The following is a 15,745-nucleotide window of genomic DNA, read 5'->3' on the forward strand; positions in this document are numbered from 1 at the left end:
TTGTAAAGTTTTATCTAATTCAGCCCATAAGCTGTAACTTTCAAACTTCAATAAAACTATCTATCTACCATGGGTTGTTTGTACATGTTAAACAGCATCCAGAAGCCACTTAAGTCATTGATAGGATATTTACAAAACGTAATGTGAATTTTCATCAACCCTTTCACTCCCAGAGTCCAAACAATTGTCTATTAATTAATATTATGGTTTGAAATTTCTAACTTTTGGTGAGGTCTGAGTGAAACCCAAATGTGTGGAAAGTTCATTCACGAACAGTATGAGAAAACAGGTGCTTTTTGTCACCAGCCCTGCCTGGTATGTATAAATAGTGACATCTGTTTTGTAAGACTTATTTATCAGTTACTAATTTTTAATGCTAAGTTATTTGAAACAAAAACTTGGCTCTCCCTGTACCTGCCAGGCTTGTGTACAAAAATAGAGTGAAATCTCATATTCTGCAAGCAGACACTCCTGTAAACACGTGTCGGCGTTTTTAACTGAAAGTCACAAATGTCTTGTTGGTGTATGGGGTGAATGATTATCTACTTGCAGGAGATAGCATCACTAGCACTATTATGACCTAAATTTTTAACTATAATAACGCATTAACATTAAATATCATCTTCAAATTCTTCCGGAATAGCACTCAACAAACGTGAATAGCCCGATGTCTTTTTGCTTGGAAATGTTCTTGACTTCCATCGAAGGCCTGTAGTTTTCATGAGACTGAATTTAGTATTGCTATTATAGTCTTCTACTCTCCACCAGTGATCTCTGTTTTTCCATGGCCGCGTGTAGAGTAATACACCAGCAAGGACCAAACACAAAAATATTACACTTCCAAGAGCCCATGCTGCATTAGATGTATCAAATTTGCGGTTGCTAGGGACCCTCTCATTCACAATTACCAGTTCTTCTGTATTCTGTATTGAAATAGATTCCGCGTTGCCTTGTGCCATCCAATCATTCTCGGATGGATCTTGCTCTATGCTGTCTCTGAAGTGACTCTCTCCCTCATCATCTGAGTTTAGTAGAGACTGAAATACAAGGTTGGTAAAATGAAATTCTTTAGCTGAGCAATGGATATTTCCTCTTATTAAAAAATAGCAATGGTATAATGCAATTCCTGAGTTTTGATTAGTGGACAGACAATGGTATATGAGTTCATATACCATTGACAACAATACACGTCAACGAAAAACAGCTGGGGAGCTCAAATATTTCAATTCTTAATGCATAGTTATTCCACATGCGCTGGTTGAATAAGAGATCTTTAAAGCCAACTCATATCCAACGCATGCTCGTACAATAAATGTTAAATAAGCCAAGGTGCAATTCTTTGCAATATCAACATCCTAGTGCAAACAAAAGACACAATGATTTTTTAGTTTTTTCAAGCGTGCTTGATCAGGTTATGTCAGCATAAAACACCAGGGCCCAGTTGTTCAAAGGGTGGATAACGCTATCCATTGAATAAATCGCTATCCAGTGGATAACTGCCATACAAAACCTACTTCGCTTTCCACCAGATAGGGATCTATCCAGTGGATAGCGTTATCCACCCTTTGGACAACTGCGGCAAGTGCTTAAAAAAACTGAATGAAATGACTTTTGGAGTATACAAGCAATTTAAGCAATTGCTTTTTCACCCTGAAAAATAGTTTAAGGCTACAACAGGATTCGCACCTCTGTGACACAGGTGTGTTACCCTACCAACCAAGCTATCAGGGGCACCCAACGGATCATTTCAGTGAATAACTGTTTAGAAGGCCTGTTATCCCGAGATTTTCTTTGGGGAAATGTCAGCTCGAACCTTTGTAAAATGGGAAAAAATAACATCGCCAAAAGTATTTATAGTTTTGGCGAAGTAAAAACGTTGTTTTGAGAACGGAAAAGGCCAGCTATGATTTTTGGAAAGGTAACAGCTCGCAAATTGGGGTAATGGGATTTTGTTCCCTAAAAAGTTTTTGCTACTTTTTAAAGTATCTTAAAATATTCAGCTAGATAATAAAAAAATAGTTTCACTGTCAGTAGAAAATATTATATCCCTTAAAAGGCCCTAAACTACATGGGAAAACAGTACAAGGACGTTCCAAGACTTTTGACTGAATTTCCTTGTTGGAAGCTCCTGAGCTATGAAGCCTTGGAACTTTGGGAGCAGGTTGTTGGTTCTTATATCCAACATGGAGTGGTTTCTACCATATTTCTCAGACATTTGCTTGCCCAGGGTAGTTATGTGCTTGTCTAAGTTTACCTTGGTTTGAGAAATAATTCTTCTCATTTCACCTTATTGAACAGTATTTGTTCTTGCTTTTTATGAGCAGCATAATCAACTTGGCTACAACGTGTTGGCTTCACCTCATTAGCTAGTTTCTCACTAAAAAGCAACAGACTGTGTAGTTGATGTGGGACATTTGCTACCTACCTTTATTTTGTCAGGACAGAGTTTAGTGTCAAGCTTGTCAGAAACAGTTTCAGCTGGAGTTGTAAGTCCTTTATTGTACCTGCCATTTGCTGATACATGGCTGGCTGGGCCCTGCATGGCATTTTTCCTGATCCAGTCCTTTGCATCTGAAACGTTCACTTGGGATGTTGAATAAAAACAGCTCCAGGCAACCATGGCAATAGGCTATAATGTGTACAAGAAGAAAAAAATTATACAGAAATACCGTACAGTCATATTGGGGTTGTAAGTCAAATGACTGCAGATGACTCTTGCTGGAAATTATTTGTAGTCAGTCGCAAAAATGTGGCAATTGAGGTAACGTTTATCATTAAAAATTCTTTTTCATGTTCTGACTCCAAGCACAACATACCTTTTCACTATCTTATCAACTACATGACTGGTAATTCAGTAATCACAAAAAATTCTACAGAAAATAAAGTTTATGTATGTTTGTACAGAAATCACAGTTGAATCCAGATCAAATTCTCAAGGGTTTAAGTTATCAAGGGTAAAATCAGTAAGAAAATGACCTGAAGGGAAATCAAAAAAGGTTCAAGTTGGCCGGAGGTTCGAGTTATTGAGGGTTCAAATTTTCAGGATTGAACTGTATGACAAATACACAAATTTTACAGATTTTACGAAAGGATGTCAAAGGATTTACACAGAAATGTCAAATTTACTATTGATCACTGAATTTATTGTTTGCCTAAAGTATTTTACTCTGGACACAAGCAAAAGTTATGTACTCACATCCAATTGGCTCTTAAACAGTGCAGTGTCAAACTATGAAACTACCCTTAATATATCTTTCAAACTGAAGATGGAAAACCAAAATGTTTGTTTTCCACAACGTTTCACTGATGTTTTACATCATACTCACCTTACATGGGGTCAACCGCTCATAAGGTGTAATGACATGCCTGTGCAAACAGCTGACAGCCATAACACGCAGTTTACTTATTATGTCTGGACTGAGACATGGATGATACAAAAATGCAACTCCACCATGCTGAGGGTCAACAAAAACAATCCAATCTTTATTACAGAAATCATTATGTAACCAAATACTACATAACCTGTAAGTACAAACAGCTAATCTAGGTGTGAAGTTAGATTAAACAAAAAACTGATCAGAAACAAGATTTTGTGTCATGATAATTAACAATTATTATTCAGTTAAATCACACAAAGCCCATGAGGTCACAACAAATCAGACAATATTCAGCAAGTCTTTAGTGTGCCAATAGTCGTGCCAATAACTATATTATCTTTGCAACCGATTTTTCTTATGTTCCTTTATTTTCCATTGTACTATCTGTATTCTTTTTTTTTTCAATTATTGTATTTACAGTATATTTATACGATATTTGTGTGTATTTTTTCCTTTTTTCTATTGAAATAAATAAATAAATAAAAAATTCAGCAAGACTTAGGGCCAATTCGCACTAGCAGAAAGTTTGAATTGCCCTGACATTTTTTTGCAAAAAAATTGTCGTGACAGGTTGTCAGAGACATATTGAAGAGAACAAAAGGTGAAATTATTATTACAATAGCTTTGCATCTGCGTTTGGTATTCTTTGGGATTGTACATTCTCAGAGTGCCTGCCGTTGTTGAGCGAACATCAACCATCACGTGAAAAATTCCAAAACAATTCCAATTTGGAGTGTGCATGTTCTCATGCAGTGGACAAATGTCTCAGTTGCCTCAAGGTAACTTTTTCTTTTCACACCCTCACATTAGTTAACACTTCACATATAAACATGCTTTGCCTTTTGTGGAAATATTTTGCGGCTGTTATGATAGTGACAGCCATATCAAGGTGTATACTGCCGCAACAAATTCGAGTGCGTCTTTTTTTCAGTGTAATCCGGGCCAAGTTTTGTTTGTTTTGACAAAATTTGTCCAAGTTCAAACAAGTTGTTTGCATTTGTTTTTGTGATTGTTTCACTAAAAATGACAAAATGTGTCGCAAGTGCAACACAGTCCACTCACAAGAAAACTGCTTCTTTGTTGTTATGTATTGTTGGACAAGTTTTGCATCACAAAAAATGTCTTCACACTTATTTTGTGCAACAATTCACATATTAACGATAAAATCTACCAATTGTTACAAAACTTGTCCACAAGTGCGAGTTTCCCCTTAGCAGGATAATAATTACTGTAAGTTGTATTTTTCAACAAATGGTTAATGAAACACACCTTTAATTAACAATAATAATTAGACTACGATCCCAAGTTTTCTATGAGCGAGTAGTCAACGAGGCGCAGCCGAGTTGACTATCGCTCATAGAAAACGAGCGCGAGTAGTCTAATTGTTTTAGAAACTGTTAAAGGACTGCAGTCCAAAAACCTACAATTCTACGTTCTTATAAGCCAAAACAGAAGAAAAATTAATGTTTAAATGAGCAACGAGCGTGTGATCGTTTTCTATCAGTAATTAGTAGAAACTCAGCTGTGTTCTAATGGAAATCCGCGAATCTGATTGGTTCTCCCACTGATTTCTATTCGCCAATAGAAAACAGTCGCGCGCTCGCGTAGCTCTTTAAGCGGTAAATTTTTTGATTTTTGTCTTCAAAGTGCACAATATTGTAGGTTTTGGACTGCAATCCTTAAGAGTTTCTACTAAAACAATTACCGTAAAAACCCGCAGATAAGCCGCACCTTTTTTCCAAAAATTTTCGCTCGAAAGCGGGGGTGCGGCTTATCTGCGGAAACATTCGGAAAAGGTGCCGTAAATTTTCGTTAACTGATGCTAATTTATGGAAAATTATGTAAATAAATATAACATAAAACTACAAGAGAGTACCGGTCATTGCTTTTGCAAGTTTGACAGCTCCTATACTGTTTGCAGTGTCGACAATGGCCTATAACTTTAACAGTAATATTGATACTTTTACGAGCGAGAAAATACCACGAGTATTCACGAGTAAGATGGCCAATTGTTTCTTTCTCATTTTGTACTTTGTTGGAAAATTTGTCGAACTGATTACGAAACTCTCTTTATGCAACAAGTTTATCTCCAATAGATGGCTCCCAAATCTCTTTAATTTGTCGATATGATAGCCACGAAACCCGAACGCCTCCATCTCCATCTTGTTTTGATTCACGTTCCCGCCCAAGTCCCATATTTCGCGTCCGATCAAATGCCTGGTTACTAAGCCACGAACGTTCTGCAAACGCGTGTTCTTGTTGTTGTGACACAAAAATCTATGGAAAAACTGCGTTGAATGAAGAAATACCTGTCAACAAATGTCAGAAAAAGATCACCCATAATATGTCAAAATTGGTTTTCATTATATTAAAGAGCTCAAATTGTGGGTAAGACTGAAGTATTTTCTGTTTCAATGTTCATTGAGTTTACGTTCGATGAAGAAGACTTCCAAAAGACTCAACTTTGGATTTTTGACTCGACTTTGGATTTTCTTTGATTTACTTTCAAAAAACTTTTTTCCAACATTTGAGTTGTTAAACTCGGGGTGCGGCTTATCTGCGGGTGCGGCTTATACGCGGGTGTTTACGGTAGACTACTTGCCCTCGTTTTCTATGAGCGATAGTCAACTCGGCTGCGCCTCGTTGACTATTTGCTCATAGAAAACTTGGGCTCGTAGTCTAATTGTTAAATAGAAAACAGTGGGAGAACCAATCAGATTCGCAGATTTTTAATAGAACACAGCTGAGTTTCTATTAAAGCATATTAGACAGATCTTGGCTAGCTACATGACTTGTATGGCAGGATATCAGTTATGTATGGATGACAGATAACAAGAGCTCTCAGTCCATACAGGTGTATGACAATTAACTTTGTTGAAAAAAAGGAAATATCATATTAAGTAACTTCTCAGAAATAAACCTTCCTTTTCTTTTTTTTGTTTTTTGTTAATATATTTTTTTATTTATTTCAAACATACAGACACTAGTTACAAATTACAAGTTACAAATTCACGAAAGCGCTACACCAGCAAAAGTTTACAAATTGTAGAATACATGACATTAAGTTTCACAATAATACTTTTGATACACTACATTAACATTCAACCTGTTTAAAATTGCACATATACAGCGACAACATTTTTTTTTTTGATTAAAGTAAAACAGCCCAAGTGCGAAAATATTTTGGAAGTGCTTTTTTTCCAGTCGCGATTTCTTTAAGAATTTCAAGTTTTCCATAAAGTAACAATGGAAAGCATTGGAAATCTAGGACATCTCCGCGCACGCTTGTGCAAAAAATACAGTATTTAGCTATAAGTAGACAATAATAATTTGAGAGCTTGCCAATGCTTTGTTCTATCATGCCAGCCGTAAAGTACATGGGTTGCGGATAATTTTATTGTTTCATTCGTCTTTTGGTGCCACCAAATAAACCTTTCTACTTGTTTATACACAATGTACTCACCAAAACAACATTTAACCACAATGACTTGGGAAGGTATAAATACTCTCCATACTTTGGTCTTTTTAAAAACCTCTTGTCACTAATAAAAACAGCAATATAAAACACAGCAAATGTTATTTCAAGAGAAATGGTATACCTTATTATCAGAATATAAGGAAGCAATTTTAATTAACAATGCGAACAAAATTTATGCATTATAAAATTAACATGAATTTAAGAAAAGTTGTGGTTAGATGCTTTAAATTAACATGTTTACATAAATGACATGTATCATTAATTTCCTTTGATAAGGTATGCATAAATTGGAGTGTTGTGAATTGTTGCCATTAGGCAAGAACATTTCATCAAGATAAACCCAGAGTAATTACAGTAAACACCCACAGTAGCCTGTGAACAGACTTAAATTCTGGAGGGGTTGAATGTATGGTGCTCTGGTTTGGTTGTTTATAGCATGCAACAATTTAAAACTAAGTAACAGCCATATCTAGGTCCTTGGAAATAATTGATTCCATGCCTATAAGACTCACACTAATTTTGAGGTACAAGTCTAAAAAATTTGCATGACTGTGGCTTGTTTTAACTTATGTTCACAGAAAGTAGGTCACACAAACAGCTGCTTCAAAAGGCCCTCTACCTGGATCTCTTTTGAGTGATGTAGCCTACATGTAATATATCTGTGGGCTGAATGTCTCTTGGCACCATATACCATCATGAAAATTTTTATGCCTGATCAGTCTAAGGCCACTAACACGGTATGAAGGAGTTAAAAATTCCTTTAATTGCAACCTGAAACAAGACCTTGATGGCTAAAAGTATGCCATTCTGTCCTTTATACCCTTAGTAAGACCAAAATCCATAATATACACCCCTAAATGCAAGACAACGGCATTTTATTTGGCAGGACTACCAGTACCATCATCTGGATAAACCCACACAAGATTTATAAACTAATAAACGTATTCACTCCAAATACAATAAGCAAAAATTACCTTTTATCTCTGTGTTGACAGTGCAGTGGATCACGTACACAAATAAATGGCTACAAATAATAATAAAAACATGTTTCTAACAAAAAGCAATATGTAATCAAATGAGTTTAAATTTCCATTGTTCCTCTACCACCCATTATATATTGGTTGCTTACTATTGGTTCTGATTACTTGTTTGTCATAACTTTAAATGAAATCAAAGCTGTGTTTACCTTATAACAGAAAAATCATGTGGCATTTGTTAGAAATTTATTATAAATCAAGCAACCCTCCAAGTTAAGACAAGTTAAGTCGCCATGGCGACTAAATTGGAACCAAAGTCGCCAGCCTGGCGACTAAAATTGAGAAGGATTAAAAGCGTGAGCTTAATTAGCGACTAAAATTTTTCACTGGCGACCAAACCTGAGCAGTTGGTGGCCAAATGGCCACTGAGGAAAAAAATAAACTTGGAGGGTTGTCAAGCAAAACCTACATGGAAATAATTGTGCCACATAATAAGCCATGATACATAATTTGATCTACAAAATTAGCTGAAAAGTAGCTTTATTTGCTAATAAGAGGTCAAAATTGTCAGATCTGTAAAGCTCTTGTTTCTTTGATGGTATCTAGAGTGAAGGAAACAAGTCAGTTGTTTTTTGGACATCCAGATCATAACTGCTAATAGTATGTACAGAACTCACATTTTCACTAGCAAATGAATGATTGAATGTTGCTCTCACACAAAGTATCATAACCAAATATTTTACATTTATTGGTAATCTAGCAATATAAAGACCACATTAAAGCTGATTTCCAGTCCGTACTGCGCAGACTCGGGGTTTGTTTACGTTTTTGTTTTGAATTCGTTGAAATGTTACACTTCGGTGACAGCATACATGAAGTTTTTTAGTCCGCCATTACAGTTCGCTTCGTTCAAGAACTTCCGATGAGCTGAAACGTCGGTTTGAAATAGCGTCAAGGTTCCTCTACTTGTTATTATTTGTTCTGCAAGGATATCTGGCGTTAATAATGAAGAAACAGGTAAGTTTGTCACGTAATTTTTAGTTTTGCTTTGTTTGTGAGGCTCACATAAACATTGCAGCCGAGATTGCGCAGTACGGACTGTAATTCATCTTTAACTAGTCAGTATATTTTATACTTAAACGAAAAATACCAAAATTACAGTCAGGAGTTGACATTAATACTCTTTATAAATTCTGACGCTGACTTATTTGAGCGTAAACAACGCTCATAATGTGCTCAAGACGTTTCGACCGAGAATCTTCGGTCTTCTTCGGTTGTTATGGCATAAAACCGCTTTTTAACGGTTTCACATTGTACGCGCGCGCGAGTGACTAATACAAATACACGCAAACGCTGCGCGAGACTATGAACATTATGTAAGTGACTTATATACATCAGGGATTTTATACTTACATCATCATAATTGTAACACATAGATTTTGTGACATTTGCTTCCAGTGCCTATTAAGAAAAAAATATATAACAACTAAGTAATCCCAGTATGAACAAATTCCTCACTTCCCTTTGCCTTCTTATAAAAAATCCCAACACAATTAGGTGTGTGCTGTAATTTCAAGTAAAAACGCCTGACAAAAAACTGACTTTTGTCAATGGCCGATTTTCTCTATAACGGGCGCCTGTAGGGAATCACAGTAGTTGTATTCATCAAACCATGTGCAAGACTCTAGTCAGCAACGATGCACGTTGCTGAGTCTTGCGCATGGTTTGTTGAATACAACTACCGTGATTCCATGCAGGCACGCGCTATAGAGGGAATAGGGCATTGAGGATCGACTGAGGTTTATTAGCAAGCTGGAGGTGTTTTTCTTTTCTATGAACAGGTTGCCTTTTACATTGAGATTCTGAATTAAAAAGGATTTGGTTTCATGATGTTTACTTGCTGCTAACCAAGAATGCACAGTCAGTGTTGTGTGACAGCATCATGTGGGTTATATATTTTTCCTTACTTACAATGTACATACTCAAGCATAGACTGAACTATTTGTTAAATAAGAGGGACTTAACAATAATGGAAAGTTAACTGATGTAACATGTATGTTACAGTGTGTAATTTTGTACCTCTGCTGTCTGGGGGAAACCAGCGCATAAATTTTTCCAAGTATAATTGTTATACTCATCAAATGTCAGCTCTGGAAGGTTGTCCTAAAACAGATAATAATGCTTACAGTAATTCAAACATTTTGATAAGTGGAAAAATAATTGCATAATTTTTAAGCTTAAGTGTGTTTATTAATTCTAGTTCCAACTTTTAACCATGCATAACTTTTTCAGCTGAGAGAATCACGTTTACACTAGAAAAGTTCCTATTACTGTGATTGGAACAAAAAAAAACCTTAATTTTCTGGTGACGACAACAAGAATGTAGTTAAGAACACTACAAAGCAGAAAACAGCCAGGTTGCTAAATATGCAAGTTATAAAGACATACCGGTATCTGAGAACAAAGATTGCTTTTAACATCTAGATACATGTATGCCAAACAGAGAGAGAGCAGTTGTTAAATTTCTGAACTGCCTATAGCAAAGTTAAAACAGCATTCAAAAAATTTCACCACAAACTGAAATGACATTATGTGACATCATCAGAGACACTTTGGCCAACACTTGCATTTCTGTACATATAGTTATTAACACAGTTAGACTGTGACATTATTTTAATTACCATTGGTGAAGGTTCAGTACAACTCCAATTAGTTATTTGTTTCATGTATTGTTCAACTGAAATTTTTCCACCATAGTGATTCTGCTGTCCAAAAGATAAAACCAAGATTAAGCATATAATTTAAAACTAAAGGATGAAAAATCCTAGTTATACCCCCGGTAGGCCCTGGGCATAACAACTTCATAAGGGTTTTGGGTGGGTTTATAGCTAGTAGGACTTATCGTTAAGGGGCTTAAAATCTGCTCGGAAATGAGCTTCCAATACATGGCTTATGTAAAGATTCTGATGAGCCATGATTTGATCTGCAAGTTCTACTTGTTAATGTATTCATTGCAGCTATTTCTTTTGTGAATTGCACTGTTCCATAATACATTTAATAAAATTAGACAATCGGAAAGTCTAAATGGTGACCAAGAAGACCACTAAATAGAGGTCTAATTTGCAGTCAATGAATGAGGTAGCCATTTCTGGGGATTGGAAAAGTGATCACTCAATAGTCCAAGGGTGATCGCTTAAATAACAAGGGGCTGCTTAATAGAGCTTATAAGTACAAATACCTGAACTTCTCTACAATGTTGAACCACTTCACAGACATTTGCTGTTTTACTGCATGTACCTTCCTGTTTTGCAATTTAAGCCTTAAAACTATTCCATCTTGTTATCTTCTAACTTAAATCTATATAAGAAAGTAATTTCTCTTCACCAAAGAAACTGCCTGAGGAATTTGCTTTTGCCGAGCTATCTTTGCTGAGCTGCCACAATCATTTGATGGCACACCCTAGGGCATTCTATTTAACAACTAGACAGCGAGCTTGAGGTTTCTAAAACTTTGGCTGATGGTTGGCGAGTGGCGAAGCCCTGCGTCAACTATCAATGTTGATAGAAAACAAGAGCGAGCAGTCTAATTGTTTTAGCATAACCCACTGACTGATCTATTAAACTCAGAAAATCGCTAGAATTGATTTATTGAAGGTTTTGATTGATAAAATTAAGCGAAAACTAAGTGCACGCTCCAAAACCTGTCTACCAATCAATAGATGGCACCTGTGTAGCCAATCAGATTGCGAGATTACCAACAGACGGTCAGTGTTGTTATGCTAATGATGAATAGATGGCACCTATGCAGCCAATCAGATTAGATAATTACCTAACAGACTGTCAGTGGGTTATGCTAACACCGTATAGTGCCTGCGCAAGATTGTTCCACGTGATCAGTTTTAGCCAATCATGACAAATGAAAATTCAGTGGTGAACTATAATGCCTGATAACGACCCTCAGCAAACCAACATAACTGCATCAGGTTCAATATAAGCTTATCAGAATCACAGAAAATTGGAAATTCCAAGCTACAACACATAACTAGCTACCATGACAATACCCGACAATAGCATTGTACAATAATGTTGTTGACTCTAACTAGGGACCAACCCTTGCTAACCGATAAATCGAACACTTTACCCTAGAACTCTTGTTAGAACAACAACCAATTGACATCGCCGCCCTGTGTGAAAACGGCAAGACACACTCGATTCTAAATGTGCCATTGATTACGATTTGTGGGCAGGCTATTTTACGAAATATATTCGTTTTTATTTCGAAGTGTCTATAAGCTTATGCATGTCGTTCAATTATAATATAAATAATAAGCTTAAAAACTCATTTGCGGAGAGTCACGTTATGACGAAATTTCTAACAAGTGTTCTAAGCTTGAAATTAGAAACATTTTATAACCATACAAACCAAATTTTCTTTATATTTATCTATAAACTAGATAAATTCAGCATGAAATTTTAATGGCCTCACCTTCGTGACGACTGGTGGTTTTCAATAATTTTAATGTACTGGGTCTGTCAGTTGACGCTGTAAATCGTTTGTAACTGCTTTTTGTGGTTAGCTCTAGCTCTTCAGATAACCTTCTTTTCGGTAGGTAGTCGAAATTCAGTAGAATTATTAAAACTATGGCTATGGTTCCCACAACAACATAAGCACCACACTTCCACGAAGCCATGTTTGCCAATATGACGCAGTTGTGCTGTCCCCACACCCCACGTTATATTTTGTCATCAGTTTGTCTGTCTCCCAGGGCACCCCGGGGTGTTTCAGTCGTTAAAAACGAGGAGACTGACACAAACATGGCGACCTTCAGTGCCTTCAGTGCTCTTGCAAAATTGGCTGCAAAATGTCGACGAAAATGTTTACTTGAGAGCCAGTTCGAAAGCTTATCGATAAATTGCAAGCGGAATAACTTGCTATTAAGAAATTATTTGAAGCCTGGGGTGTGTTTTATTCGACATTTTGCTCTCAAATCATTTCCTTGGACTCAAAGTACTACAGGTATGAGGTTACTAAGCTTTAAAAAGGCTGCATTTTTGCCAATAGGCTTATTTTTTGGACGGATGAACTTTCGGAAAAATTAAGGACTGTGTCTGAAAATTTTCCATCAACTAAGTTGACACAGTTGTCTTCCCAACAATGTATATAGGTTAAGTTTCAATTGTTTATGGTACTCATGAGACCTGAATGAAAACCGGCTAATTTTGTTGATGTGGCTTGTCTCTCTAAATAGTTAATGATATAAGTTATTTTTATCCAAACATACCTTCTTGGTGGGAGGCACAATGGCCTAATGGTAAGCGCGCTCATCTTCAAGTTAAATGGCCTAAGTTCAAGTCCTGCCCATGGTGCTGCATTATGTTCTTGAGCAAGACACTCTCATAGTGCCTCTCTTTACCCAGATTTACTGTCGGGGGGTAACCCTGCGATGGACTAACATCCCATCCAGGGGGGAGTAGCAATACTCCAAGTCGTTTAAGGTGGCTCTACCCAGTATTTTTCTAGCAATACCTACTAACTTCAGTTGAAACCCCTTATACCTAAAGAGTTTAAGGTCAATGACATATCCATTATATCTATTATGTCTTATGCATAGGGGTTCAAAGTTGGTGGGTATCGCAAGAAAAATACATTACTGGGTTGAGCCACCTTAATGGTACAGAAACCAGGATAAGCTCCAGCCATATGGACCACTTGGCTTGGACACAGACGTTTTAATACCTTCTTGGTGTGCTTTGGCAGCATATATCAGATGAGTTTGCTCGAGCTATGTGTCCTATTTAAAATTTTGGTGAGACAAAGTCAAGTTAAATTCCAATGACATGACCAAACCAACCTTATGTACCACCGAAGTGTACCAAAATGGTTCGACTAGGTATTTACCATGCCCAAACTCGGTCAAAAATTTAGTACTATCAGTCAGTGACCTAAAATTGAAGGAAATCAGGCATATTTCAAATTTAGTGAGAACAGGCGTATGATAATAGATGAGAAATAAACTGTTATGTTATGAGCATAAGCACTTTTTGATATACAGGTAACTTTTTACAAATACTTTTTATTCCTGTTCACCAGACATTTATCCCAGAGATCCATTTCTTCACCGTCTTTGTGGATCAGTGCTGCTTTACAGAGTAATGAAACAAGTTCCTGAGTATGTGTGATTAATACTATTATCATACTATTTATAAAACCTGTTACATTAATATCAATAAAAATATAAGTATCTACATTCAGATAAATAACTGCATGTATGCTGTTTAAAAACCAGCCATTCAAATAATTATTATGTTATAACAATAGCAAGGTTATTAAATGTGCAATTCCATAAAATATGCATACCCTCCCATGGATGGTCAGGAAATGTTCTGAAGGAAGGGGTTGGGGATCTTAAAATTCAAAAGTTTTTAAGGAGAGTACAAAGTTTAACTGGAAGTTAATGATAATTGGCCATGTTCTAAATGAGCAGGGGACTGGGTACGAACATATTTTTTCTTGGTACGAATATTCAATATTAATTGAATTGAAAATGGGGCACGTCATCTGAAAGAGCATCGAAAAATTAGTAAATTTACTAAATTTGATGGTTATTGGTTTAAACACAAAGGCATGGTACATTTTAAAATAAGAGAGCTTAGTATGGATTGGAGGACCCCTGTCCCTCCAATCCATACTAAGTGTACCATGCCGTTGGGTTTTAACCAATAACCGTCAAATTTGGTGAATCTACTAATTTTTGGATGCTCTTTCAGATGACATGCCCCATTTTTCAATTCAATCGATATTAAAAGTTTGTAACGAAGAGAAAAATATGTTTGTACCCAGTTCCTGCTCGTTTAGAACATGGCTAATTGGAATGACACGAAGAAGATTAGCATGGCCCCATGGAACCAAATTTTGAGACGATAACTGCATTATAATTCAAGGAGCTACATCTTTTGAAAAATGTCTTAGTCTCCCCCAATTTTGATGTTCATCCAAGGTGACTGTGACAAAGCTTCTTTGAAGTTCAGTAGGCTAGATGATAACTTCCTCATCCCTTATCTCCACTTGTGGTAATTTTCATTCACCATAAGGGAAGGCAATGTCTACTCTCAGCACTTATATCCCTGTAGAGATAGGGTTTCAAGGATTTGGTCAAGCTGAAAGTGGGCTTCACACAGAGTACCCTTGTTTATCTCTGTCAGTGTCTTGGGCGGGGAATTGCTGCGTGTGATACCCTTTCAGCCCTGTGTTGAATCTCTGTTAGGAGAGGGCATACTCTGCTGGACTGGGTTAACCCACAGGACATTATGCCAGCAACTATGCCTGCCCTGCCTGCTTTTTCAGGGGTGGGTGGGGGGGGGGGGGTGAAAGGTTTAAGCGAAAGAGAATCTTCTGTAGTGGAAGGGGGGTAGGCGTGGATATTTTCTGAAGCAGCATAATTTTTTTTTTATTTTCTCTTACAGTGGTGACTTACATCCCAAGGAATTTCTAAAATCAGTGAAGGTAACCAGCAGATCTTTTAAATGTGTCTAAACTGTAAGCAACTGTAAGGGGCAAGGACAATAAGCAACCCAGCCACAACTCCTTCATGAAAGCATAAAATTAAACAAATGACAACAACACCAAAACATATACTCAGTTACTGACTGACTAGATAACTTAGCAAGATGTATGCAAGAAAAAGATTTTAATTAGTACTATTAAGGTGCATGAAATTGAACTGTAGATACATTGTTCTTGAAATAACATTGCTATTAATTTTACTATGATGTTGTAAGCTAGGCACATGTATTAATTGAAACCAGTTTCCGCTCTCTGTCTCGTACCAGTACATGAACAGATAATCCAGATAGTGCATTTACAGTAGAACCCCGGTTATTTAAACTCGGATAATGTGAACAGCCCATCCACTT

At 36.6% G+C, this 15,745-nt stretch overlaps 2 protein-coding genes across 3 annotated transcripts in view; one reads left to right on the forward strand and one right to left on the reverse strand.

The window, feature by feature from the left end:
- LOC144647334 (uncharacterized) lies at positions 1 to 12,646 on the reverse strand. The gene is made up of 9 exons (XM_078507125.1): positions 12,321 to 12,646; positions 10,514 to 10,587; positions 9,912 to 9,995; positions 9,246 to 9,293; positions 7,830 to 7,879; positions 6,841 to 6,919; positions 3,327 to 3,455; positions 2,426 to 2,629; positions 1 to 1,037 (listed from the first exon to the last, which is right to left on the reverse strand). Exons 1-9 carry the CDS (start codon positions 12,520 to 12,522, stop codon positions 612 to 614), a joined length of 1,296 nt encoding a protein of 431 aa, XP_078363251.1. The 5' UTR covers positions 12,523 to 12,646; the 3' UTR covers positions 1 to 611.
- Positions 12,647 to 15,745, forward strand: part of LOC144647333 (uncharacterized) — a 25,396-nt gene continuing 22,297 nt past the window's right edge. The window contains exons 1-4 of one of the 2 annotated variants that reach the window (XM_078507124.1): positions 12,717 to 12,848; positions 13,444 to 13,638; positions 13,923 to 14,001; positions 15,296 to 15,335. In XM_078507124.1, the coding sequence (XP_078363250.1) occupies positions 13,985 to 14,001; positions 15,296 to 15,335 (57 nt within the window). In that variant the 5' untranslated portion in view covers positions 12,717 to 12,848; positions 13,444 to 13,638; positions 13,923 to 13,984. Of the gene's footprint in view, positions 12,849 to 13,443; positions 13,639 to 13,922; positions 14,002 to 15,295; positions 15,336 to 15,745 lie in introns of both variants that reach the window. The other variant, XM_078507123.1, reaches the window with a different exon arrangement.

The sequence above is a fragment of the Oculina patagonica genome, chromosome 3 (genome assembly GCF_052425735.1).
Source record: "Oculina patagonica isolate OP01 chromosome 3, crgOcupat, whole genome shotgun sequence".
Classification (NCBI taxonomy): domain Eukaryota; kingdom Metazoa; phylum Cnidaria; class Anthozoa; order Scleractinia; family Oculinidae; genus Oculina; species Oculina patagonica.